A 27,781-nucleotide genomic window follows, 5' to 3' on the forward strand; every position below is an offset into this window, starting at 1 on the left:
TCTGTCGTATGCTTTACCACTACACCCCCAGGGTTAATCCCTCTCTTACACCCGTTTCAGACAGAAATCCCGGCAATCACCCGACACTTTAGTGCCTTTGTAAGTCTCTATCTAATCTCCCCTCCTCCCCTTTCACACAGAGAAGCTAATTACTGGGTCAAGAATTTCGACCCGGTAATTTGCGGATCAAAACGGGTATTTCGTCTGTGTGAAAGGGTCAACCCGGGTCGAAATTCGCGGGTCTCCAACCCTAGTAAATTCTTTGGTCGAAGTCCTGGGAATTTCAACCCGGGTTGACACTTTCACACAGAAAAAGGACCCGTGTTTTTCATGAAACTACCGGGTAGAACTGCTTCACCCGCTTATTTTGTTTTCTGTGTGAAAGGGGTATTAGTATGCCAGCTACAGTATGCTGAACCTCCCCTTCAAACTGAAGAACTCAAGTGTGGCCTACATATCCAGGGACACATTTTGTCTATGTTGAATTAACCCTGCTAGTTAGTCCAGTCTAACAACAGTACACAATTCTGAATCATTTCTTTTTTTTTATACAGATTACATATACAAAATGTCAGGAAAGCAATTGGTCTTTAATGATTACTACAGAAAGGGTTGTCTTGCGTACAACAATTGGTAAATGGATCACTGCAATCATTTATCGCTCATATTTTGAGGCCCATTGTACCTAATCGGGGAGCGCCTTATTTGTGGTACTGCATGGAGCTTTTGCTGAGGAACTGTGCAAGGCAGCCACGTGGTCCTCATACTTTAACAAATATTTTACAAATTCTTTGGGGTAGATTTACTAAATATCTAAAATAGATAAGTGTTGATGTTGCCCATAGCAACCAAAGAGATACTATCATTTTCTATAGTGCAATAAATAAACAAATCTGGTTGCTATGGGCAACACCACCACTCTTCATTTTTAGAAACTTCATTAAATCTACGCAGCTATGTACTGCAATTCTATGACCGTACCAAAGAAAAATAATTTTATTGTGCCAGTTCTAATACTTTAAATAAATTGTTTAGTTATTCGTGAGCCAGTAGTAACCTTACAACAGCTACCGCCTGTCTGACCATTGAATAATACTAGTTGGGGGCAGGCAGAGCTCCAACAGAAGAGCAGTGAGTTGGAGGATCAACTCTCTCTCACTGCAGCTGCGCTGACCGTTACTAGCCATGATCTCCAATGTTGGTCTGCAGAGATTTCTGCTTGGCAATGAGTTCTGTTCTCTAGTGATTTTAGAATCTATACGGATTTCTGTTCTGTAAATCAGACTGTTCCTGATAAATCCCATTCCAAACAGTCAGAAAATACAAATGCCTGCACTGTCATTTGCTCTTATTTTGCATTGTTACCCAGGTGTGAATGACTGCTGCGTTCCTTCTCAAAGCTTTCCCCCTTTAGTATACCACATTCAAACTAAATTGACTACTTTTCGCATCTCCGCCTTCAAAATTGTGGTCCTTTTCAGGACCATTCACTGTTAAAGCATAACCACAGATTAAGTTTCAGGAAAGCCATGCCACAAAAAAAAATGCTCCAGTCTCTGGGTCGCAGCTACTCAGCTTGCTAGAAGTAAGAGTGTCAAGACATGAGGAGACTTCAGAGGAAGTATGAGCACGCTTGGCAGCTTAACAAGAAGAGTCCCTGGAGTCCCCAGCTGCAAGACAAATCTGCCAGTCAGCCAGAACTGTACAAACTGCAGCCTTGAGAGCCATGGAGTCTTCAGCAGTAACTAAAAAATTTGACAATCTGCTAATTCTGCAAGAACTGCATTTCTCATATTAAAACCATGGCAAGACTTTAAACATGCTGCATTTCTCTATGATGCAAATATCTAGTATGAGATGCACCCTTAGGTATGTATTGGGAACGTGTCTAGGCAATACATGCACTGCGGTTATAAGACAGAGAAGTACCTGGTATGTGTTGCTGTGGGGGCAAGGTGAAACTCCCACCACTCTTGGACACACCTGAGCCACTTAAGGCTCTGGTTGCTGGAACACACAGTAAATTAAGTCTTTGTTCATATATTTGGAAATATAACTCTGCCCTGCAAATTACATCCTTTCGAGCAACAGGTCCAGTTGAATCCTTGAGATAGTTATTGACTCAGTGTCCTTGATCTGTTACCGAAAAAATGGACAATGCCTAGGCTCAGAACACTGGTACCCCAATGTGCAACAGTCTGCAAGTTATCAATCCAGTTACCTTGGGACTGGTGGTCCATGGTCTACAGCAAAATCTCGGTCCATGACATTGGAAATATGTGAAGTGTCACTTGTTAATATGAAGAACATCGTTCATAGGCAAGGCTATTTATTCGGCGCTCACGAAAGGCAGCCTAGTCACCCTCTGCTCTATGGAGAAGGTAAATGACTAAGGGGTCTATTTACTAAGCCTTGGATGGAGATGAAGTCAACGGAGATAAAGTACCAGCCAATCAGCTCCTAACTGATATTTTTCAAGCCTAGCCTGTGACATGTCAGTTAGGAGTGGATTGGTTGGTACTTTATCTCCGTTGACTTTATCTCCATCTAAGGCTTAGTAAATAGACCCCTAATTCCAAAACACTAATTCCGACCACCAGAACCGGATGAAGCTTTGCGACCAGTATGTTGATGACCAAGGCAAGATCCAGTTAACATACTGCAACGAGTAGAACTGGGATATTACTAGCATCCCACTTTTCATTGCTATAGCCAGGTAAGATGTAAATCCATTTTAGTAAAGTATATCTGTTTATTTGCAATATGTATACTATAAGAAATATTGTTATACTGCTCTACAATATAATATCATTAGAAGAAACTAAACTCCTCAGTGTCTTCTAACATCCTTCTGTTGTACAGGGAGTGCATACATTTCCCCAGAACATTGCATTGTGGCGGATGATTATGTGCATTAGTCATGTCTACAACTTTTGACTGAAAATGTTAACATTTAGGGGTATATTCAATTAGCGTCTGATCCATTCCGACATGCATTTGTCGGAATGGATCCGACAACCCCTATTCAATCTCATCTCAATTCGACTTTTTCAAGTCGAATTGAGATGAGGGACCCGGAGGGGGGGGAGACCAGCAGGGACAGCCGCCGACAGACTGAGGAGATCAGCACTACAGTAGCGCTGCAGGAGGATGTGTCACAGCCACCCGGCTCCAGCATGCGTGGCCTCACTTGCTGGAGCCGGGTGGAAGGTGCCGTGAGCGGTACGGCTGTGTGAGATCCTTCAGCGCTGTGCTGTAGCGCTGCTCTCCCCTGTATGCCCGCAGCTGTCCCCCGTCTCCCTGTGGCTCTCCCCCCTCTCCTCCTCTGTGTTCCACATCTCAGTCCGACAATTTTTTATGTCGGACTGAGATGGTCGAAAAGGGGACCAAAACCTGTCGGATTTGGCCCCGTTTTCGACACAAGCACGTGGATCGGCAGCTATTCCGCCGATCCACGTGCTTTTCGACAAGTCGAATTCATCGACTTGTCGAAAAATTTTGCGTTATATTGAATAGACCTTAAAAAGTTGAAAACTGACGTCTGTTCGACAGGCAGCAGCTTTTGACTTCAATTGAATATACCCCTTAATCTGTCTCCTCAATTATGTCTTGAGTTTATGAAATTTCTGTGTTTGCATTTCTCTATATATTTTTAGTAATTTAATTGCTATTCGGTATAGCCTGCTGAGATGCTGTTTCATTCTCAGGTGTGTGTGCTCCTCCACCCATACTTCTTTATGCGGAGCTTGATGAAGGCTTTTCCCACCTCCTCAACTACTTTTCTGGCATGACTGTGCTGTACAATTGCAAAGAAGGTTTTGAACATGATCGTAATAAAAAGAATACCGTAACATGCGACAATAAGCTCTGGGATGTGTCTGAGAATTTCTGTATACGTAAGTACTTCCTATTGCTAAAGCTAAGGTTTGTACAGATAAGCTTATAAATTAATGTGTTTTGCTTGTGTGTACATAAAAGATGTGTTTTAATGATAAAAGTACATTTTACTCTTTACATACAGGGAAATCATGTGGTGATCCAGGACACGTAAAGGATGCTACAATGTCTGCTAAAGATTTCCTGTTTGGTTCCAGAGCAAATTATTTATGTACAGAAGGGTAGGTTGTATCCAATGGGGAGGGAACACATTGCAATATGTTACAATTGACCGTTTTTTTCTTTTTTAGAGTGAAATATTGTTTTTAAATGTCTAATTTCTTATTATACAATCTAACCTTTACTGTCCTTGGCAATGCCCCTTTCCTAAACTATACAGCAGTATGTGCTGCCAATATGTATGTAACGTACTGCGATCGCTGTATGAGAAATGAGCTGCGTAGCAGTCTCTATACTCAAGTGGAGTAAGAGGAATCTGCAGACTAACCTACCAGTTTGTTAGTGAGGGTGTAGTATGAGTGGCCGGGATCCCGACCGCCGGCATACCGACAGCTGGACGAGCGCTAATGAGCCCCTTGTAGGCACAGTGGCGCGCTTTGGGGGGTAGTGGACCTCCAAGAGGGAGAATGTGTCGGCATGCCGGAGGTCGGGACTTGTCGAAAAGCATCCCGACTGGCGGCATACTGAAGACCACCGTGTCAGTGACACCAGTGTTTTTGCTACTGGGATTTGTAAGGGCAACATGTACACATGTATAGCTATACCTTTAATGGCATATAGTGTGCTTAGGAAATGTAACTGCACCTTTTTTTATGTCGAAATTCCATGTCGCTCTGTTTTTTTTTTTTTTTTTTTTAAGTAAGACTTGTGTCACAATCCCTAATATACAATGTCTGCTAAAGGGCGCTGAAAACATTTGTTAAAGTACGTTTATTTTGGTATGCTTTGTTTCAGCCGTTATCGTTCATTGCGTATGTTTAGCCCATACCACTCACAAATTGAATACTAGAAGTTTTTTCCTGATAATAATAAATATTTTCTCAGTGAGTACTGCTGTAAATGTTTTTAATTTGTTTCAATGTTATGTTTTTTCACTTCAGGTATGCAATGCTTTCAGATACATACAGAGAATGTCAGGCTGACGGGACTTGGAGCAGAGCAGATATTGTTTGTACAGGTGGTTGCTGTTTCTCATTATGCTTATTTTAATTAAACCAGTGAATTTTCTGCTTTTCTGTCTGTGTATTTTTTGAAGACGCAGTTGCGGACACACAGTTTTCATTGTCGCATGATTTGTGTGGGTCAGCGTCTGTTACATATTATGATTTATGTTAGGCATACATAACATGCTTTTGTCAATTTTTTTTAAACAACTGTTTTAAAAGCAAACAACGCATTTATTATTAGTCTTTAATAAACGTTAAAAGCATTTCTGCTGCGGGGTATGCTGGGCTCCACAGGGAATAACATCAGGGTGTAGAATAGGATCTTGATCCGAGGCACCAACAGGCTCAAAGCTTTGACTGTTCCCAGAATGCCTAGCGCCGCCTCCTCTATAACCCCGCCTCCGTGCACAGAAGCTCAGTTTTGTAGTTGGTGACATGCAGTAAGCAGGCATACAACAGGGGGGCTGCTCCAGCAGCCCTAGGAAAAAGCTTTTTGAAGAAAAATGAAGACTTCAGTGGCTGCAGCAGAGGCACTGTAAGTGCTGGATGTCAGTCACACATCTCCTGCTGCAGCTCCATCACCTCCCCCAGCGGCGCTGTACACTCCCGGTTGGTTGCCGGGTACCTACAGCGGAGGCTCCGGTTTTCTTCTTGTTAGACACACACACGAACGCTGCTCTCCTGGATCGCGTGGCTGCACTCAGGGAGGAGGTAAGTGGGTCCCCCCAGCGGGACCCGCTGTAAATTCCGATCCCGCGCGGCCGGTGTGGACACTGTGGCAGTACAGGGACCCCACTAGACCACCAGGGCATGGGCACAGGTCGGTTTTCTCTCATAAAACAGTTTATTTAAGCCCCCAGTACCCGGTGGTGAAGTCCAGCAGGGGGATAAGGCTTTGACTTGTAGCCCCTCCCCCAGCCCCAGGGTACCATTTAGAGTAAATGTTCCCACCCTCGAGCTGCATATCTCTCTCTCCCTCTCTCCCTGTCAGCGTTTGGGCGCCATTATAGCAAGCAGAGCTGATCCTGGGACTGTTTGGGCAAATCCTCCTCTGTAAAGCCGCCTGCCTGTCAGCGCTGTGCATTTTACAGGACACTTAAGTATTCTACATGTCTGCTGACAGTGTTAGTTAAGAAAAAGTGCATTTAGTCAGGGTTATGTAGTACAAGTACCCTGTGATATACATCCAGTCTTTACTGTGCATTGTTATATCTATTAAGTGTATAGCTATACATAGTACTACTCTGTGTTGCTAGTCCAGTGCAGTTTTATTGCATGTCATAATTTCTGCATTGTACAAATTCTGTGTGTGCGCATATAGCTGCTGTGTGATCTCCATTTCGTGTATCTCACTCAGATTGCTATCCCTATATTCTATAACCTGAGGGGGCTAAGTGTGCCAGATTTATCATTAATATAGGTAGTTCACAGGATATACTCAGTGTGTATTTTTCTCTGTGTTTTCTACTCACCATATACCTCTAGAATTCCCTGTTTGTGCTGAAATAGACTGCACAGGGGGTTCTTGTCAGGTATTGTGCTGCTTATATTGTACTGTGTTGCCTTGCATTGAGCTTTTGATTATTTCGGCTACAAAGGGCAACGGTGCTGGGGCTGACCCCACATTGCGTGGTGTTGACGCTGCAGACACATTTGAGGATAACATAGCAGCTGAGGGTTCAGGTTCTGGGGGTTCCTGTTCAAAATGACCCACCTTGGGCTACCTTCTCCACATTATTGAATACGCTGGTAACTAGACTAACGCCCCCTATGGGACCTCCTGTGCCGGTACAACCGCTTATGGGGGGGTCATTCCGACCTGATCGCTCGCTGCAGTTTCTCACAGCGCAGCGATCGGGTCGGAACTGCGCCGCAGTGCACCGGCACATGCCAGCAGTCGTTGCCTAGCGATCGCCTCTGAGGCAGAGGCGGGAGGGGGCTGGACGGCGGAGTTAAGCCGACGTTTAGGGGGCGTGGCCCGGCCAACGCAGGCGTGGCCGGACCATTGACGTCACAGGCAGCCGCTGCGGGCCGGGGAGCGACGAGTAGCTCCCGGCCAGCAAGCTAAAGCTGCGCTGGTCGGGAGCTACTCTTGAAGTGCAAAGGCATCGCCGCTGTGTGATGCCTTTGCACTTCTGCGGGTGGGGGGGCGGCACTGACATTCGGGGCGGACTAGCCCTATACTGGGCATCCCCCGCATGTCAGTGTGAATGATCGCAGCTGTGCTAAATTTAGCACAGCTACGATCAACTCTGAATGACCCCCATGGTCCCCGCAGTTAACCCGCCGTGGGCAGATAAACTGTCCAATCAGTTACAGCAATTGAACCAATCACTGACTACTCAGAAGTCTAACCCTCGCCCGCCTAAGACCAAGGGGTCCTCTAAGCGGGCAATTACTTCCTCACAATCCACCAACGTCCCAGACACCTCGTCTGATGAGGATGGCATTTATACTGACCCCATAGATTCTGATCCTGATGCTTCTGAATGGGAAGCTGTTTCACATGTGGATGTTCCTGACTTGTTGGAGGCTATCAGGCTCATTCTTCAAGTTGATGATGACCAGGAGCCTGATGCTGCCCCTAAAAAGCTGGACAGGTTTAAACGCCAGAAAGTGGTTAAACAAGTTTTACCTCACTCTGACCATTTAGTTGACATACGTCAGGAGTCCTGGGGAAATCCAGGAAAGAAATTCTCGCCTCACAAGAAGATACTGGTTCGCTACCCACTCGCTGCGGAGCTAAGTAAAAATTGGGAAACACCCCCACCAGTGGATTCGCAGGTGGCGCGGCTGGTGGTATCCTCAGCTCTGCCTGTAACTACAGTCACGTCCCTGAGAGAGCCGCGGAAAAGCGTGTGGAGGGTTGTTTAAAGGCGATTTGCACCCTAACTGGTGCTGCGCAAAGCCCCACCATTGCAGCGACATGGGCTGCAAAAACTGTGGAAGCGTGGGCTCAGGAGCTGGAGACTGAGTTGCCTTCCAATGCTTCTGATCATGCTAGACAATGCTTGTCACATATTGTCACAGCATCTCATTACATTAAGGAGGCGGCTTCTGATGCCGGTATTCTGGAGGCAAAGGCTTCTACTACGTCCATTTTGGCTCGCCAGATTCTCTGGTTACGGTCCTGGTCTGTGGATTTGGACTCTAAGAAAACCTTTGAGTTACTCCCTTTTAAGGGAGATGCTCTTTTCGGAAAAGACCTCAACAAGATAGTGGCGGACTTAGCTTCTGCTAAAACAGCATGTCTGCCTAGTACTGCTGCTTTGGTGACGAAGGCTAAGAGTACTCCATTTCGCTCCTTTCGTCCTTCAGGGAAAACAAAAGGTCAGGCGTACCCGAAACAGGTTCGCACTTCCAAACCCAATAAACTCAAACGGGCCTGGGCTGTCCGTCGGCCTGCTTCCAAAACTGTCAAGCCTGCCGCATAACGGGTTGGACCTCCCTCTGGGGGATCCCAGGGTTGGGGGCCAACTTCTAGGGTATACCCAAGAATGGTTGAACACTACTTCCGATGCCTGGGTACGGGAAGTCGTCACTCGAGGTTACGCCGTATCCTTCAAGAATCGTCCCCCTCATCGATTTTGCCTGACAGACATCCCTTCGGATAAGGTGAAGGCAAAAACTCTTCATTCGGTGGTACAGGTGCCTCTGGCTCAGAGAGGCAAGGGGTACTATTCACCGCTGTTCCTAATCCCAAAACCGAATGGGTCCTCCCGGACCATTCTCAACCTCAAGTCCTTTAACAAATTTGTGAAGGTCTCCAGGTTTCGTATGGAAGCTCTTCACTCTGTTGTTCTGGCCTTGGAACCTGGGGATTATATGGTCTCCCTGGACATACAGGATGCTTACCTGCATATTTCCATTGCAGTGTCGCATCAGCAGTACCTGAGGTTTGCGGTTGGCAACCCCCATTACCAATTTCGGTCGTTACCTTTTGCTTTGACCACGGCTCTGTGAGTCTTCACCAAGGTCATGGCAGTAATGACGGCTGTGCACCGCCGTCAAGGGGTCAGGATCCTCCCGTACCTGGACGACTTATTGATCCTGGCAAATTCCCCAGAAATTCTCCTACGCTATCTGGATCTGACCATCCAGTTTCTGCAAGCCTACGGGTGGCTCATCAACTGGAAGAAATCTTCCCTGGTCCCTGCTCAGAGCATCCTGCACCTGGGGGCGTTGTTGGACACTCACAACCAGCGGTTGTTCTTGTCTCAGGAGAAAGTCCTGAAGCTTCAGGACAGGATTTGATGCTTCCTATCTCGTCTGCAGTGTCGATACATTCGGCAATGCAAGTGCCTAGGTCTCATGGTGTCTGCTTTCGACATGGTGGAGTACGCTCAATTCCTTTCCCGCCTTCTGCAGAAGCTGATTCTTGCCAAGTGGGATGGCCTGCCTCACCGAATCAGGTCTCAAATGATCTCCTTGTCTCCGGAGATCCTCTGTCACTGAGCTGGTGGCTTCAGGACCAATGATTGAGCAGGGGTTGTCCCTTCTGGATCTCCAACTGGGTTCTTCTGACGACTGATGCCAGTCTGAGAGGTTGGGGCACGGTGTTGGAGCAACACTCCCTTCAGGGTCGGTGGACCAGGGAGGAGTCTAAACTGGGAAGCGGACTATCTCAGTCGTCAGGACGTACATGCCGGAGAATGGAGCCTCCATCCAGATGTTTCAACTCTTCGTGGACAAGTGGGGCCTTCCAGATGTGGACCTGATGACATCTCAACACAATCACAAGGTTCCGGTCTTGGGAGCAAGGACAAGGGATCAGCGTTCGTAGACGCACTGGTAATTCCATGGAACTTTCGTCTGCCATACGTGTTCCCTCCAGTGTCACTCCTGCCCAGAGAAATAAGGAAGTTCAAGCAAGAAGGAGGAATCCTACTTCTGATCGCTCCAGCGGGGCCCAGACAGCATTGGTTCTCAGACCTTCAGGGTCTCTCGATAGAGCGTCCCCTTCTACTTCCGCAGTGCCCAGATCTCCTCGTTCAGGGCCCCTGTGTATATCAGGAATTAGCCAGATTGGCATTGACGGCGTGGCCCTTGAAGCTTCCGTCTTAAGGGCCAAAAGATTTTCTGAGGCGGTCATTCAAACCATGTTGAAGGCCCAGAAACCAGCTTCTGCTTGGATTTACCATAGGGTCTGGAATTCTTACTTTGCTTGGTGCACAACTAACAATCATGATGCTTATAAATTTAGTACAGCCAAACTTTTGGCCTTTCTACAACAGGGCCTGGACTTGGGCCTTCGCCTGGCCTCCATCAAGGTTCATATTTCTGCCTTGTCGGTTTGGTTCCAGAGAAAAATTGCAACTTTACCTGATGTTCATACATTGATGTTCATACATTTACTCAGGATGTGTTGCCGATTCAACCTCCTTACGTCCCGCCTGTGGCTCCTTGGTACTTGTTGGTGGTTCTGGAGGTGTTAAATCAGCAGACCTTAAGTGGCTTTCTCTTAAGGTGTTGTTTCTGCTGGCTATTGCCTCTGCCAGACGGGTGTCTGATTTGGGTGCCTTGTCTTGTAGGTCCTCATATCTGATTTTTCACTAAGACCGGGCGGTTCTTAGAACACGTCCTGGGTACCTACCTAAGGTGGTGTCTTCTTTCCACCTTAATCAGGAGATCGTGGTTCCAGCCTTTGCCTCTCCTGAATTGTCTTCCAAAGAGCGGTCTTTGGATGTGGTACGGGCTCTCCGTATCTGTGTGAAGAGGACAGCTCCTATCAGTAAGTCTGATTCCCTCTTTGTGCTGTTTGGTTTTCACAAACGTGGCTGGCCTGCTCACAAGCAGACCTTGGCCAAATGTATTAGAATGGTGATTGCACATGCTTATGTACAGGCTGGTCGTCCAGCTCCTGCTACTATTAAGGTCCATTCTACTATGTCTGTTGGACCTTCTTGGACGGCCCGCCGTGGTGCGACCCTTGAACAGTTGTGCAAGGCGGCTACGTGGTCCTCAGTGAACACGTTCATAAGGTTCTATGCCTTCGATACATCCGCCTCCCAGGATGCTTCTTTTGGACGCCGGGTTCTTGTGCCTGCTACAGTGCGTCCCCTCCCATAAGGAACTACTTTAGGACATCCCCGATGTTATTCTCTGTGGAGCCCAGTGTACCCCGCAGCAGAAAATTAGATTTATGGTAAGAACTTACCGTTGTTAAATCTCTTTCTGCGAGGTACACTGGGCTCCACAGGGCACCCACCCTGATGCATTTAGCTTCTTTGGGTTGGTATGGCATTAGCCGCTGACACTTTCTCCTGTCGTGAGAATGTGGTGTTTGTGGCTACTAACAGTTGTCGTCTTTTGCCTGCTACTGCATTGGACTGGTTAAAAACTGAGCTCCTGTGCATGGAGGTGGGGTTATAGAGGAGGCGGCGCTAGGCATTCTGGGAACAGTCAAAGCTTTGAGCCTGTTGGTGCTTCGGATCAAGATCCTACTCTACACCCCGATGTCATTCCTGTGGAGCCCAGTGTACCTCGCAGAAAGAGATTTAACAACGTTTAGTTTTTACCATAAATCTCATTTTCTAATACATGAGGCACTAGGAGCAAAAAAATGTACAATATTGGATAATAGCCTGGTTAAACTGTTGTTCAACGTACAAGAAACGTGTGGCATACAGTATACTCATTATTCTGGCACAACAAGCTCAGGGGGTAAAAGTAGCCCCAGTTAAAGATAAAAAACTACATTTAAAAACAGGAGCCCAATCACACAGCTGTAATATAAAGGAGCTTTTATGGAGTCAGAAATTTTTCCTATGTGTTTTATTTGTAATAGTATCAACATTTCAGTCTAAATGTTTGTTTATTGTTTTCTGTCAAGATGACTTCTAAACTAATAACTCCCCCTTCCCCATTTTACTGGGCATTTTTCTTCTTTTTCCGCGTTTTTGTTTAATAACAATAATATATACTATGTATGTATGTGTGTGTGTGTATATGTGTGTATTAATGTGTGCAATGTGAGTGTGTGTGTATGTGTATATATATATATATATATATATATTTATTACACACACATACTAGTATTATTAATCCAATTGTTCAGCATGCAATCCAGCTGCCTCCCCAATAACCCCTTTTTTCTGCCTTGTCATCAGGAAAGGGGATATGACTGCTTCTCAATATGAATTTAAAGGCAGACAGATTTCTCCATCAGTGCCTTTTTTTTGTCTCCTAATAGCGTCACAATGCGTCTGAGGATGTGTTAAGATCTGTATACAGATGTGTCCTCTCTTATACAGTATGCATTGCAGCAAGGACAGCACTGCATAGCAGGGTGTGCGCGATCACATGCTCCTGCTATGCCACAGACTTGAATGGGAGCCGAAGTGCACATACGCCCACTTCCACAGGTCCTGACAGCGATGCGAACGTGCACGGCATGCCGCGCTGGGTTCACAACATGGTTGTGATACAGCACGCTGCTAAAATCTTTATATACAAGATTCATGTATTAAATGAATCAGCAGAGTCTTTTCGTGCATTTTAGTCGCATTGCGTTGAGACCTAAGATGTATTTTTGGTAAGAAGACAACCAACATTAGGAGAGCTGCACATAACCTGGCTGCTTAGCTTTTAGTTGGGTTTCATTTTATTTTTTTCGTTTGGTGATTTCCTCAGCAAGAGGTGTTTCAGAGATGGAGACTTTCTTGTAAACCTCCACTGATTATTTTCCATTCAGATACGGTGGATTTGTGCACAAAACCATCTTCATTACAAAGGTACAGCAGTGTCCAAATTTCACATGAACCAGGACATTGTTCTTCCAGCATTTAAGCAGGTCTTGATCTCAGAAAATGGTTCACCTTCATCTCTCTTAGATGTGGTCCGTGCTTTACGTATTTATTTGGAAGGTACTGTATAGTCTTTCTTCGATGTACGGATTCCTTGTTGGTATTGGTAGATGGATCAAAACGTGGATGGCCAGCCTCTAAATCAGTCAGTTGCTAGATGGGTCACTTCAGCCATTCGTCAGGCTAATGTGCTGGTATCTGACGCCATTCAAACGCTCACTCGGCTCTTGCTGTTTGGGGTACCTGGGCTGTGCAACATGTGCATCTCTGGATCAGTTTTGCATGGCAGCTACATGGTCATCTGTGCACACCTTTACAAAATGTTATCGCTTACATGCTTTTGGAGCGAGTGGAGATCCCAGATTAATTGCGTCCCCCAGATTGATGATAGGGGAAATTCGATTTTTTTTTTACTTCCAGTATCGTAAAATGCTTTTCTCGAAGTTCAACCTGGGGACGCTCAGCTTCCTACCTGTGTGGTTAGTACCAGTTTCTTTGCACATTATTGTGGATTGTGTGTGTTAGTAGTTTTCTTTCTACGTCCAGGCAGCTTTGCTAAACGTAGACTGAGGAAGGTAGGAGGTGTTATGTAAGTAAGGGAATCAGCTGATTGTTTAGTGCCAGACTCCCAATAGGTCAGATACATAACCCATGGCATCTCCTCAGATGGATTTCAAGGAAGGGATTTTATGGAAAGTAAACAATGTTCACTTACATCCAGCCTCCCGGCACGTTAAACAGCTCTTCTAATCACGTCATGCCGCGGTGTGACTTATTAGTGCCGAACATCTTTTTGTACGACTTTATCTATTAAAATGACTACTTATTCGCAAAACAATGCGACTGAGACGCTCAAACAGCTTTTACTGAATAAAATTATATGTGGCATGCTTATTACGATTTTGCAGGGCAATGTAACTAAGATGCATCTTTAGCAAAAAAAAATCCACCCAATGTTAACGGAATTGCAAGGGACCTGTCAGCTCGATTACGCCAGGCATAACTATTCACAAAAAGTGAAAACTTTTCAAGTGAAAATGGTTTATCACCTGCAAATTAATTCCCCCCGTAGGGGCTGCATACCATTTCGGCCACCTTCATTGTGTTTCTGTAATTTTTATTAATATTTTCATTCCTAAACTATATAGATTGATGAAATGCTGTTTTGTTCTTTTTCTTTGCAGCGGTGTGTAATCCTCCTCCTACACTCAGTAATGCAGAACTTGTTGAAAGATTTGCCGACCTACCCAACTACTTTAACGCTATGACGGCGGAGTACAATTGCAAACATGATCCCAACCAAAAAATTGCAATAACTTGCTTAGGCAAAATCTGGTCCAATCCTAAAGAGGTCTGCCCACAAAGTAAGTCCTCCTATTGCTAAAGCTCAGGTGTGTGTGTGTGTGTGTGTGTGTGTGTGTGTGTGTGTGTGTGTGTATATATATATATATATATATATATATATATATATTTATTTCTCTGACGTCCTACTGGATGCTGGGGACTCCGTAAGGACCATGGGGAATAGCGGCTCCGCAGGAGACTGGGCACAACTAAGAAAGATTTAGGACTACCTGGTGTGCACTGGCTCCTCCCTCTATGCCTCTCCTCCAGACCTCAGTTAGAATTTTGTGCCCGGCCGAGCTGGTTGCACACTAGGGGCTCTCGTGAGCTCTTAGAAAAGAAAGTATATTTAGGTTTTTTATTTTCAGTGAGATCTGGCAACAGACTCACTGCTACGAGGGACTGAGGGGAGAAGAAGCGAACCTACCTGCTTGCAGCTAGCTTGGGCTTCTTAGGCTACTGGACACCATTAGCTCCAGAGGGATCGAACACAGGCCCAGCCTCGGTCGTCCGGTCCCGGAGCCGCGCCGCCGTCCCCCTTGCAGAGCCAGAAGCAAGAAGAACGTCCAGGAAATCGGCGGCTGAAGACTCCGGTCTTCATTAAGGTAGGTAATATAGTCAGTAAGACTATATATGTGTAAAATCCCCTGCCAAAAATATCCTGAAAAAAGCGGGAGAAGTCCGCCGAAAAGGGGACGGGGCTATCTCCCTCAGCACACTGGCGCCATTTCCTCTCACAGCTCCGCTGGAAGGACGCTCCCAAGGCTCTCCCCTGCAGTTTCCAGGCTCAATAGGGTAAAAAAGAGAGGGGGGCACTAAATTTAGGCGCAAACTGTGTATTATAGCAGCTATAGGGGAAAAATCACTGTGTGTAGTGTGAATTCCTGCATTATATAGCGCTCTGGTGTGTGCTGGCATACTCTCTCTCTGTCTCCCCAAAGGACTTTGTGGGGTTCTGTCCTCAGTCAGAGCATTCCCTGTGTGTGTGCGGTGTGTCGGTACGGCTGTGTGGTTTGATGAGGAGGCTTATGTGGAGGCGGAGCAGGTGCCGATAAATGTGATGTCACCCCCTGCGGGGTCGACACCTGAATGGATGGACATGTGGAAGGAATTACGCGACAGTGTCAACTCCTTACATAAAAGGTTTGACGACATAGCAGATGTGGGACAGCCGGCTTCTCAGCCCGTGCCTGCCCAGGCGTCTCAAAAACCATCAGGGGCTCTAAAACGCCCACTACCTCAGATGGCAGACACAGATGTCGACACGGATACTGACTCCAGTGTCGACGACGATGAGACTAGTGTACATTCCAATAGAGCCACTCGTTATACGATTACGGCAATGAAAAATGTGTTGCACATTTCTGATATTACCCCAGGTACCACAAAAAAGGGTATTATGTTTGGGGAGAAAAAGCTACCAGTGGTTTTTCCCCCATCTGATGAATTAAATGAAGTGTGTGAAGAAGCGTGGGCTTCCTGCGATAAGAAACTGGTAATTTCTAAAAAGTTACTAATGGTGTACCCTTTCCCGCCAGAGGACAGGTCACGTTGGGAGACATCCCCTAGGGTGGATAAAGCGCTCACACGTCTGTCAAAAAAGGTGGCACTACCGTCTCCGGACACGGCCACCCTAAAGGAGCCTGCGGATAGAAAACAGGAGGCTATCCTGAAGTCTGTATATACACACTCAGGAATTATACTGAGACCGGCTATTGCTTCAGCATGGATGTGCAGTGCTGCAGCTGCGTGGTCAGATTCCCTGTCGGAAAACATTGATACCCTAGACAGGGACACTATATTGCTAACCGTAGAGCATATTAAAGATGCTGTCTTATACATGAGAGATGCACAGAGGGATATTTGCCGGCTGGCATCTAAAATAAACGCAATGTCCATTTCTGCCAGGAGAGGATTGTGGACTCGGCAGTGGACAGGAGATACAGATTCTAAAAGGCACATGGAAGTTTTGCCTTACAAGGGTGAGGAGTTGTTTGGGGATGGTCTCTTGGACCTCGTTTCCAAGGCGACAGCTGGGAAGTCATCATTTTTACCCCATGTCCCCTCACAGCCAAAGAAAGCACCGTATTATCAGGTACAGTCCTTTCGGCCCCAGAAAGGCAAGCGGGTTAGAGGCGCGTCCTTTCTGCCCAGAGGTAGAGGGAAAAAGCTGCAACATACAGCCAGTTCCCAGGAACAAAAGTCCTCCCCCGCTTCCTCTAAGTCCACCGCATGACGCTGGGGCTCCACAGGCGGAGCCAGGTACGGTGGGGGCCCGTCTCAAGAACTTCAGCGACCAGTGGGCTCGCTCACGGGTGGATCCCTGGATTCTACAAGTAGTATCTCAGGGGTACAAGCTGGAATTCGAGACGTCTCCCCCTCGCCGTTTCCTCAAATCTGCCTTGCCGACCGCTCCCCCGGACAGGGAGACAGTGCTGGAGGCGATTCACAAGCTGTATTCTCAGCAGGTGATAATCAAGGTACCCCTCCTTCAACAAGGACGGGGTTACTATTCCACAATGTTTGTGGTACCGAAACCGGACGGTTCGGTGAGACCCATTTTAAATTTAAAATCCTTGAACACTTATATAAGAAGGTTCAAGTTCAAGATGGAATCGCTCAGGGCGGTGATTGCAAGCCTGGACGAGGGGGATTACATGGTATCACTGGACATCAAGGATGCTTACCTGCATGTCCCCATTTACCCTCCTCACCAGGAGTACCTCAGATTTGTGGTACAGGACTGTCATTACCAATTCCAGACGTTGCCGTTTGATCTGTCCACGGCACCGAGGGTATTTACCAAGGTAATGGCCGAAATTATGATACTCCTTCGGAAAAAGGGAGTTTTAATTATCCCGTACTTGGACGATCTCCTTATAAAGGCGAGGTCCAGGGAACAGTTGTTGATCGGAGTAGCACTAGCTCGGGAAGTGCTACAACAGCACGGCTGGATCCTGAATATTCCAAAGTCGCAGCTGGTTCCTACAACGCGTCTACTGTTCCTGGGGATGGTTCTGTACACAGAACAGAAAAAAGTGTTTCTCCCGGAGGAGAAGGCCAAGGAGTTGTCATCTCTAGTCAGAGACCTCCTAAAACCAAAACAGGTGTCGGTCCATGCAAGGATGTTTCAGTGGGATCTGTTGGACAAGTGGTCCGGATCGCATCTTCAGATGCATCGGCTGATAACCCTGTCTCCAAGGGCCAGGGTGTCGCTGCTGTGGTGGCTGCAGAGTGCTCATCTTCTAGAGGGCCGCAGATTCGGCATACAGGACTGGATCCTGGTGACCACGGATGCCAGCCTTCGAGGTTGGGGGGCAGTCACACAGGGAAGAAACTTCCAGGGACAATGGTCGAGTCAGGAGACTTCCCTACACATAAATATTCTGGAACTAAGGGCCGTTTACAATGCCCTAAGTCAGGCAAGACCCCTGCTTCAACACCAGCCGGTGCTGATCCAGTCAGACAACATCACGGCGGTCACCCATGTAAACCGACAGGGCGGCACAAGAAGCAGGATGGCGATGGCAGAAGCCACAAGGATTCTCCGATGGGCGGAAAATCATGTGTTAGCACTGTCAGCAGTGTTCATTCCCGGAGTGGACAACTGGGAAGCAGACTTTCTTAGCAGACACGACCTCCACCTGGGAGAGTGGGGACTTCATCCAGAAGTCTTCCAAATGATTGTACACCGGTGGGAAAGGCCACAGGTGGACATGATGGCGTCCCGCCTCAACAAAAAGCTAAAAAGATATTGCGCCAGGTCAAGGGACCCTCAGGCGATAGCTGTGGACGCTTTAGTGACACCGTGGGTGTACCAGTCGATTTATGTGTTCCCTCCTCTTCCTCTCATACCCAAGGTACTGAGGATAATAAGAAGGAGAAGAGTAAGAACTATAATCATTGTTCCGGATTGGCCAAGAAGAGCTTGGTACCCAGAACTTAAAGAAATGATATCAGAGGAACCATGGCCTCTGCCGCTCAGACAGGACCTGCTGCAGCAGGGACCCTGTCTGTTCCAAGACTTACCGCGACTGCGTTTGACGGCATGGCGGTTGAACGCCGGATCCTGAAGGAAAAGGGCATTCCGGAGGAAGTCATCCCTACGCTGATTAAAGCTAGGAAGGAGGTGACCGCAAACCATTATCACCGCATATGGCGAAAATATGTTGCGTGGTGTGAGGCCAGAAGGGCCCCAACGGAGGAATTTCAGCTGGGTCGATTTCTGCACTTCCTACAGTCAGGGGTGTCTATGGGCCTCAAATTAGGTTCCATTAAGGTCCAGATTTCGGCTCTGTCGATTTTCTTCCAAAAAGAACTGGCTTCACTGCCTGAAGTTCAGACGTTTGTTAAAGGAGTGCTGCATATTCAGCCCCCTTTTGTGTCTCCAGTGGCACCTTGGGATCTGAACGTGGTGTTGGATTTCCTTAAGTCACATTGGTTTGAGCCACTTAAAACCGTGGAACTTAAAATATCTCACGTGGAAAGTGGTCATGCTGTTGGCCTTGGCTTCGGCCAGGCGTGTGTCAGAATTGACGGCTTTGTCATGTAAAAGCCCTTATCTGATTTTCCATATGGATAGGGCGGAATTGAGGACTCGTTCCCAATTTCTTCCTAAGGTGGTATCAGCTTTTCATTTGAACCAACCTATTGTGGTGCCTGCGGCTACTAAGGACTTGGAGGATTCCAAGTTGCTGGACGTAGTCAGGGCCCTGAAAATCTATGTTTCCAGGACGGCTGGAGTCAGGAAAACTGACTCGCTATTTATCCTGTATGCGCCCAACAAGCTGGGTGCTCCTGCTTCAAAGCAGTCTATTGCTCGCTGGATCTGTAGTACGATTCAACTTGCACATTCTGCGGCTGGACTGCCGCATCCTAAATCTGTAAAAGCCCATTCCACGAGGAAAGTGGGCTCTTCTTGGGCGGCTGCCCGAGGGGTCTCGGCTTTACAACTTTGCCGAGCTGCTACTTGGTCGGGTTCAAACACATTTGCTAAATTCTACAAGTTTGATACCCTGGCTGAGGAGGACCTTGAGTTTGCTCATTCGGTGCTGCAGAGTCATCCGCACTCTCCCGCCCGTTTGGTAGCTTTGGTATAATCCCCATGGTCCTTACGGAGTCCCCAGCATCCACTAGGACGTCAGAGAAAATAAGAATTTACTCACCGGTAATTCTATTTCCCGTAGTCCGTAGTGGATGCTGGGCGCCCATCCCAAGTGCGGATTGTCTGCAATACTTGTATATAGTTGTTGCCTAACTAAAGGGTTATTGTTTGGAGCCATCTGTTTGAGAGGCTCAGTTGTTATTCATACTGTTCACTGGGTATAGTATCACGAGTTGTATGGTGTGATTGGTGTGGCTGGTATGAGTCTTACCCGGGATTCCAAATCCTTTCCTTATTGTGTCAGCTCTTCCGGGCACAGTTTCCCTAAGGTCTGGAGGAGGGGCATAGAGGGAGGAGCCAGTGCACACCAGGTAGTCCTAAATCTTTCTTAGTTGTGCCCAGTCTCCTGCGGAGCCGCTATTCCCCATGGTCCTTACGGAGTCCCCAGCATCCACTACGGACTACGAGAAATAGAATTACCGGTGAGTAAATTCTTATTTTCTCTGGCTGGGTCTACAGGATAACATTGGGATTTGGTTGAGCGACAGCGGAAATGGCACCAACACGGTCACAAGCTTTCTGGCCTCCCAGGATGCATCGGGGCCTCACCATATAGTCCCGCCCACTGACTCAGTCAAATCATTTTTTTTTGCTTGGTGCGGCAGGAAGCCGCATGGTCACAGGGCTGCTGTGAATAAAGCAGCCTGAAGCTTTTATTATGTTATTTTTATAGACTTACTATGTTTTTTGAGTGACTTTTCTTAACAGCGTCTTAAACGCATACTGGAAAGAGTCGCTTCAACAACTCCCCACCGGGTCGCAACAACGCTTACCTTCGCGGTATAGTGCTGTCTCGACGAGCGTCTGTGTCGGATGTTCTAGCAGGTCCAGCAGACGTAACCAGGCTGTGGCCGGAGCATGGGGGGAAGGTAAGTCTATGGATTTCCTCTTACTAGAGGGGTCCGGACACAGCTACACTGTATTGGTGGAGACTACAAACAGTGTGTTGATGCGCCGAACATCTCGAGTGCGACAGCGCTACGCTCTAGGGATCATAGGCGCCAGGACTAGGTAGAGGCCGCGATCCTTAGAGTTTAAGTCAACAGGGGGATTCAGACGCTCTCCTGGCCGCCCCTCCTCCGAGTTCATGACCAGTTTCTGCGTGTCTCCTGTCTATGAACTAAATGACCTCACTTCCGTCTCAGACGCTACCACGAGGGTACTCGGTCGCAGCTTAGACGCTGCGGTTGTGTACACTAGAGATCCCGCCTAGACGAGTCACAGGCCGTAGCGTCTGTATACACGTGGAAGTCGCTGAGCGCCCGTGTCCGTCAGTGAGCGACTGTATCCGTTGTCAGTTATCAGGAGCAGTAGTGTACATCAGTAGCGTCTGAATCCACTCAGCGTCTTACGAGCACATTTGCTTGGATATGGAAGTGTGGTGAGTCTCCCTGTATCCCGCTGTACGGAGGAAGGTTATACAGTACTGAAAATTCTCTCTACTTGTTAGTATGAATTGTTAATTTTTAGTACATATTGCATATGAGATCTGTATATTACTATGTTTTCTGCATGTTATGTTGAAAAAGAACCAGCTGAAACACAAGTACAATTTTCCTACTTACTTGTAAGTTGTTATTGGGGTTGTATTCTCATATGACAATGTCTAATGCCTTAACATGGGACTGACTGCTAGTATGTGTGCTGACTTTTCTATGTTGTCAGTCCTCTTCTGACCCTCAATTCAGGTGCACGGCTGTGGTCAGATTGATCTCACTTCTATATACTCATATAGGTGATTTTCAGTCACAAATTGTGTAGTCATTAACAGATTATTACCATGTCTGTGAGCGGCAAAAGTGACGAGGAGAATTTATCAAGCACTCTTACATCCCAAACATGCTTATCTTGTAAGACAGGGTTAATTGGTATGGACCAATTGGTCACTTATGAGGGGTTGTGTGCGAACTGTTTTGCTTTTCAGCAAAGTAAAAAAACAGGAGTTTGTTCAACCACCAACAGAGCCACCATGGAATATGTTCGCAAATACTTTATCTTAAATAGCGGACAGGTTAACTCCGGTAGCACCACCTCAAGGGTTAGGTTACACTATTAACCCATACATGCAGCTCCCCTCCTACGGCTTGGTTCCAGTAGCCTCTACAAGCAACTAAGGGACAGGTAAGAATAAGACAGATGCGTCTATGTGGCAGACTACTCAAGATGATACAACAGATGATGATACAGTATATTCAAATACTCCGTATGATGATCAGTCGCAGAGTTTTAGTTCAGAGGATGTAGCTGAACTTATTAATGCTGTGAAGGCTGTTCTCTCTTTGGAAGAGCCAGCCAAGACAGTGTTAAAATCTAAAGCACCTGTGTTTAAACGAACAAAATCAGTTAAAACTGAATTCCCAGCGTCAGATGAGCTGACTGAAATGATGGAAGAATCTTGGGCGACGCCCAGTAAAAAGTATAAGATTCCGAAAAGATGGAATTCTTATTATCCATTTCCAGCTGCGAATTGTTCGAAAAGAGAAGTTCCTCCAAAAGTAGATGCACATGTACTGCGACTTGTGCATAAATCTGCTTTACCACTGTCGTCTACCTCACTAAATGATGTCACAGACAGAAGGGTAGATAGCTTCTTGAAAAATATATTTTCTCTCGCAGGAGCAGTGGTAAGACCTGCTATGGCTTCGGCTTGGATAGCAAAGTCAATGGGCGAATGGATAGAGGAACTAGAGAATGACCTCTCTTCTAATAGGGAGCAAGAGTATAATTTAAGCCGTTTAAGACAATCTGCCCAATACTTGGAAGAAGCGGCAATTAACATGGGTACAATCGCTTCTAGAGCATCAGCCTTGACGGTAGCCGCTCGTAGAGCAGTTTGGCTGCGTACTTGGAAAGCAGATGCAGAATCCAAGAAGGAATTGGAAGCATTACCTTTTATTGGTAATATATTGTTTGGGAAACGATTGTCAGACATTCTAGAATCGAACGCTGAGTCGAAGGTCAGATTTCCGACTAGTTATAACCCTAAGTCGAGGGGTTCAAAGTTTCGGCCATTTCGATGGCAAGGCAAAGCCAAGGCTAAAGAGGAGTCTAAACAACCCCAGTTCAAAACCAGGGGTAGGAAGCAGTTGGCTACCAAAAAGCCAGCTTCCAAGCCTGAACAGAAACCATCAGCCTGAAGAGACGGGCCTCCGCCTGGAGGATTCCAGGTTTGGGAGCCGACTCCTTCATTTTGCACACATATGGCAACAGTCAACAACAGATGCTTGGGTGCAGGAGGTGGTATCTCAGGGGTATGGGTTCCCATTCAGGAGGCAGCCTCCTCAAAGATTTTTTTGCACCAGCCCGTCTCGTATAGAACCGAAGGCCAGTGCCCTGCAAGAAGCAGTCCAAAAATTACTGCAGTCAGGTGTGATTGTCCCAGTACCGCCATCACAAAGGGGACAGGGGTTTTACTCCAATCTATTTCCAATCCAGAAGCCAAATGGGTAATTTCGACAAATTCTCAATCTGAAAAGGTTGAACAAATACATTTGGATCCCAGGGTTCCACATGGAGACGTTACGCTCCATAATGTTGGCTATGGAACCGGGAGATTACGTGGTATCTCTGGATGTACGGGATGCTTACCTACATGTGCCTATGGCACTGTCTCATCAGTGTTACCTCAGGTTTGCCATCCTCCAGGAACATTTTCAGTTCCAAGCTTTGCCCTTCGGGCTAGCAACAGCACCCAGGGTGTTTACCAAAATTATGGTGGTTATGGCAGCTTTTCTGCGCAAGCAGGGGATAAGACTATTCCCATACCTTGACGACCTGTTAATCCTAGCACATTCGCAGGATTTACTTTTGAGCCATCTTCAACGGACAATAGTTTGTTTACAGAGACACGAATGGCTCATAAATTTGGAAAAGTCGTCTCTGAATCCGTCACAGCAGATGGTTCATTTGGGGGCCATATTGGATTCAGACCTACAGAAAGTTCTCTTACCAGAGAAAAAGATAGTCAAGGTGCAGGTCATGGTTCAGGAAGCGTTGCACGCCCAGACAATGTCAGTCCATGCAGCAATGCGACTGTTGGGTCTGATGGTATCAACCTTCGACATGGTGGAATATGCGCAATTACACTCCAGACCATTGCAGCACCTTATTCTGACCAAATGGAACGGAAATCATCAGACGATAAAAAAGCAGATGATAAAGTTTCCAGTAAACGTAAAAAGGTCTCTAGCGTGGTGGCTACAGACAGACCATTTAAACAAGGGGAGACCCTTTTGGATAAAAGAATGGCAAGTCCTGACAACAGATGCCAGTCTGCAAGGCTGGGGTGCGGTACTCGGAGGCCTGTGGTTCCAGGGAAAATGGACCGCAAGGGAAAGTCTCCTGCCAATAAATCTTTTGGAAATAAGGGCCATTTATATGGCTCTAGTTCAGGCAAAGGACAGTCTGCAAGGAAGACCGGTCCAGATTCGCTCAGACAATGCGACAGCAGTAGCGTACCGCAATCATCAAGGAGGAACTCACAGCAAAAGATTGATGGAGGAAGTAACTCCCATTCTAAGATGGGCAGAACTCCATCTTCCAGCATTGTCGGCAGTGTTTGTCCCAGGTGTACTGAACTGGGAAGCGGATTTTCTCAGTCGACACACTATTCAGGAAACCGAATAGGCATTACACCCAGAAGTGTTTCAGACACTTTTGAACAGATGGGGTCTACCAGAGAGAGACCTTATGGCGTCTCGTTTAAACAACAAAGTTCCGAAGTACGGATCGAGAACATGGGGTCCAGGAGCGGTCGGTAGAATGGAAATTTCATCTGGCGTATCTGTTCCCTCCAATATCTCTGTTACCCAGAGTGGTGAGAAAAATAAAGCAAGCAAAGGGAGCGATAATTCTAATAGCTCCAGCTTGGCCAAGAAGGCATTGGTACACAGATCTGCTGAGAATGTCTGTGAAACCTCTATCTTAGAAGCTAGAGGATTTTCAAAACAAGTAATCCAAACTATGCTTAGAGCAAGAAAGCCTTCTTCAGCTCGTGTGTATCATAGAATATGGCAAGCCTATATTCATTGGTGTACTGGAAAAAGTTTGAATCCAAGATCTTTTAAAGTATCCAGGATTTTTGATTTCCTTCAAGCAGGATTGGATAAAGGTTTGAAAGTTGCTTCCTTGAGAGTTCAAGTATCAGCATTAACTGTATGGGTTCAGCGAAAGATTGCTGATTTACATGATGTACGTACTTTCTTTCAGGGAGTTGTACATATTCAACCTCCATTTGTTCCTCCTGCAGCTCCCTGGGATTTGAATTTAGTTCTTAAATTCCTCCAGGGACCTCCGTTTGAACTGCTTAAGAGAGCAGATCTTAAATGGTTAACGGCTAAAGTGCTTTTTCTACTGGCAATGGCGTCAGCCAGAAGGGTGTCAGATTTAGGAGCGTTATCGTGTAAGTCTCCTTTCCTAAGTTTTTTTCCAGACAGAGCGGTTCTCAGAACGAGATCTGGTTATCTTCCAAAGGTGGTTTCAAAGTTTCACCTTAATGAAGAGATTGTAGTCCCAGCTTTTCAGGTATCGGGACTATCTGCGGGAGAAGCGTCGCTGAACGTAGTCCGAGCTTTAAGAATCTACATAGATCGTACTAGTGCCATCAGGAAAACCGATTCTATCTTCATCCTCTACGGATTCCATAGAAGAGGATGGCCTGCTAGTAAACAGATGCTGACGAGATGGCTCCGAATGGTAATATCAGAAGCTTATTCTCATGCAGATCTCCCTACTCCGGCTAATGTCTCTGCTCACTCTACACGTAAGGTAGGTCCTTCATGGGCAGCACAACAGGGTGCTTCAGCAGAACAGATTTGTAAGGCAGCCACATGGTCTTCCATAAACACATTCATTAGACATTATGCCTTGGATTCTTTTGCCTCTCATGACGCAGACTTCGGGCGAAAGGTCCTCCTGTGTAATCAGGAGCGTCCCCACCACTAAAATGGCTTTGGGAATCCCAATGTTATCCTGTGGATAATCCTGTGGACCCAGCCAGAGAAATAGACGTTATGGTAAGAACTTACCGTTGATAACGTGATTTCTCTTATGTCCACACCTGATTTGAGGATCTTGACCATCACTAAAACTCTTCCCTCTTGTATGGAAGGGTGTGCATGTGTGTTCTAATCACCTAAATAGGTTTCTTCCTGATGCTCCTGCCTAAATCGCTGTGGAAAGAACTGATTTGACCGAGTCAGTGGGCGGGACTATATGGTGAGGCCCCGATGCATCCTGGGAGGCCAGAAAGCTCGTGACTGTGTTGGTGCCATTTCCGCTGTCGCTCAACCATATCCCAATGTTATCCTGTGGACATAAGAGAAATCACGTTATCAACGGTAAGTTCTTACCATAACGTGTGTGTGTGTGTGTGTGTGTGTGTGTGTGTGTGTGTGTGTGTATATATATATATATATATATATATATATATATATATGCGTGTGTGTATATATATATATATATATATATATATATATATATATTATATATATATATATATATATATTATATATATATATATATGAACAGTGGTGCAAATAGCGTTGCTACCAATAAAACAAGACTACTATAGGTAAGTATAATGATAAATCCCGTTCAAAGTTCAAAAACACATCCCCTAATTCTGGGGGGCTGCTAGGCAGGTTCTCTTGTGTGGACTCTATTTCCAAAGTCCGGTTGAATTAAAATGTGAAAGGGTGGTAGAACCCGGCGCCTTCTGTGTTATGTGGTTTCCAAGTGAGGCTAGAATAATATTAAGCGTACCGCATCTCAGGTGTGTTCAAGCGTGTAGAATGGATGTAACTTCTCCTGGTCGCGATCTTCTTACTTCCCCGGTTACTCCGTGGGTGGACCGTGAGGAGATTAAAAACCACAATAGTGTAATATTGCAAAACAACAATAACAGGTGTGCTGGTATAGAAAACGTTTTTCAAATGTGATGAATAGTGAAAGAATAATTCACCCAGTATCAATTTCATAAACACAGTGGTGTATCCGCAACCTAAGGTAGTTTAAAAATAAGTACCATCAGGACTTGTAGATCTTGCATATAGTATGTTCCTTTATGGTGTTCCTTTCCCGTGGTGTGGAGTTCAGGGCTCATGAACAATCAGGAACTTGGGTAGTTAGGGAAATGTGCTTCACACTCGGGCAGGACAGGACAGAACACACAGGATTCAGACCGGACCAGGAACTCCAAACCATGCAGTGACACCAACTGTAGAAGTCCAAGACAACATTCCACAGGACAGGAGCCAGACATAAGCACATACAGGAGAAAAAACCTTCTATCACCGGCCGAGTGAGCCCTGAACTCCACACCACGGGAAAGGAACACCATAAAGGAACATACTATATGCAAGATCTACAAGTCCTGATGGTACTTATTTTTAAACTACCTTAGGTTGCGGATACACCACTGTGTTTATGAAATTGACACTGGGTGAATTATTCTTTCACTATTCATCACATTTGAAAAACGTTTTCTATACCAGCACACCTGTTATTGTTGTTTTGCAATATTACACTATTGTGGTTTTTAATCTCCTCACGGTCCACCCACGGAGTAACCGGGGAAGTAAGAAGATCGCGACCAGGAGAAGTTACATCCATTCTACAGGCTTGAACACACCTGAGATGCGGTACGCTTAATATTATTCTAGCCTCACCTGGAAACCACATAACACAGAAGGCGCCGGGTTCTACCACCCTTTCACATATATATATATATATATATATATATATATATATATATATATATAATAATGTAGCGGTAGCTGATTTTGCCTAGGGCCTGCAGCCGTCCCACTCCCAGTAAAATCTGCCACCCCAGTGACTTCCCGTAGTTAGGTGTTTTCTCCCCCTCTGACTGCCTCTCCGGAATGCGACAGCCTGGGGAGTGCTTCCAGTGAGATGTCACTCCCCTGTGGTCAGAGCAGCCCGATCTGACTTCTATGGGCTGCAGCTGATGCAGCCCCAGTCAGTTTGCCTGTTGATTTGTGCACGTGCTGGATCAGTTTCCCACTAATGCACACATTTCAGACTGGTATATCCCCCAGGACATAGAGGAATGAGCTGCTGATGGCACTGTTTGTATCAATCAGTCACTAATTTGTATAATTTCACATGGTCAGCATCTCTAAGAGGATAGGTATTGTGGGGTGCTACCAGTATGTAGTGGTTAGTTCCTAATAAAAGTTGTCCAAACTACTACTACCGGTGTACTGGTGAGGTTATGGGTTTCTAAGGAGCATCGATGTGCATGGGGAGTGAAGGCTAGTCAGTCTGGTCCTGCTCCTTGGTGACAAAGTTAATGCTGGCTATGATAGACAGGTGTCACAACAAACAATGCAACTAGATGTGTACGGAGCTAGTCAGAGTGTTCATGTAGACCCCTGTCCACTGCC

At 46.3% G+C, this 27,781-nt stretch overlaps 1 protein-coding gene across 7 annotated transcripts in view; it reads left to right on the plus strand.

The window, feature by feature from the left end:
* Positions 1 to 27,781, plus strand: part of LOC135045631 (complement receptor type 1-like) — a 363,785-nt gene that overhangs the window by 313,048 nt on the left and 22,956 nt on the right. For 4 of the 7 annotated variants that reach the window (XM_063955316.1, XM_063955317.1, XM_063955318.1 and 1 more), the window contains exons 8-11: positions 3,708 to 3,896; positions 4,022 to 4,118; positions 4,998 to 5,074; positions 14,053 to 14,232. In XM_063955316.1, the coding sequence (XP_063811386.1) occupies positions 3,708 to 3,896; positions 4,022 to 4,118; positions 4,998 to 5,074; positions 14,053 to 14,232 (543 nt within the window). The remainder of the gene's footprint in view (positions 1 to 3,707; positions 3,897 to 4,021; positions 4,119 to 4,997; positions 5,075 to 14,052; positions 14,233 to 27,781) is intronic. The other 3 variants (XM_063955320.1, XM_063955321.1, XM_063955322.1) reach the window with 2 other exon arrangements.

Source organism: Pseudophryne corroboree, chromosome 2, assembly GCF_028390025.1.
Source record: "Pseudophryne corroboree isolate aPseCor3 chromosome 2, aPseCor3.hap2, whole genome shotgun sequence".
NCBI classification, from domain to species: domain Eukaryota; kingdom Metazoa; phylum Chordata; class Amphibia; order Anura; family Myobatrachidae; genus Pseudophryne; species Pseudophryne corroboree.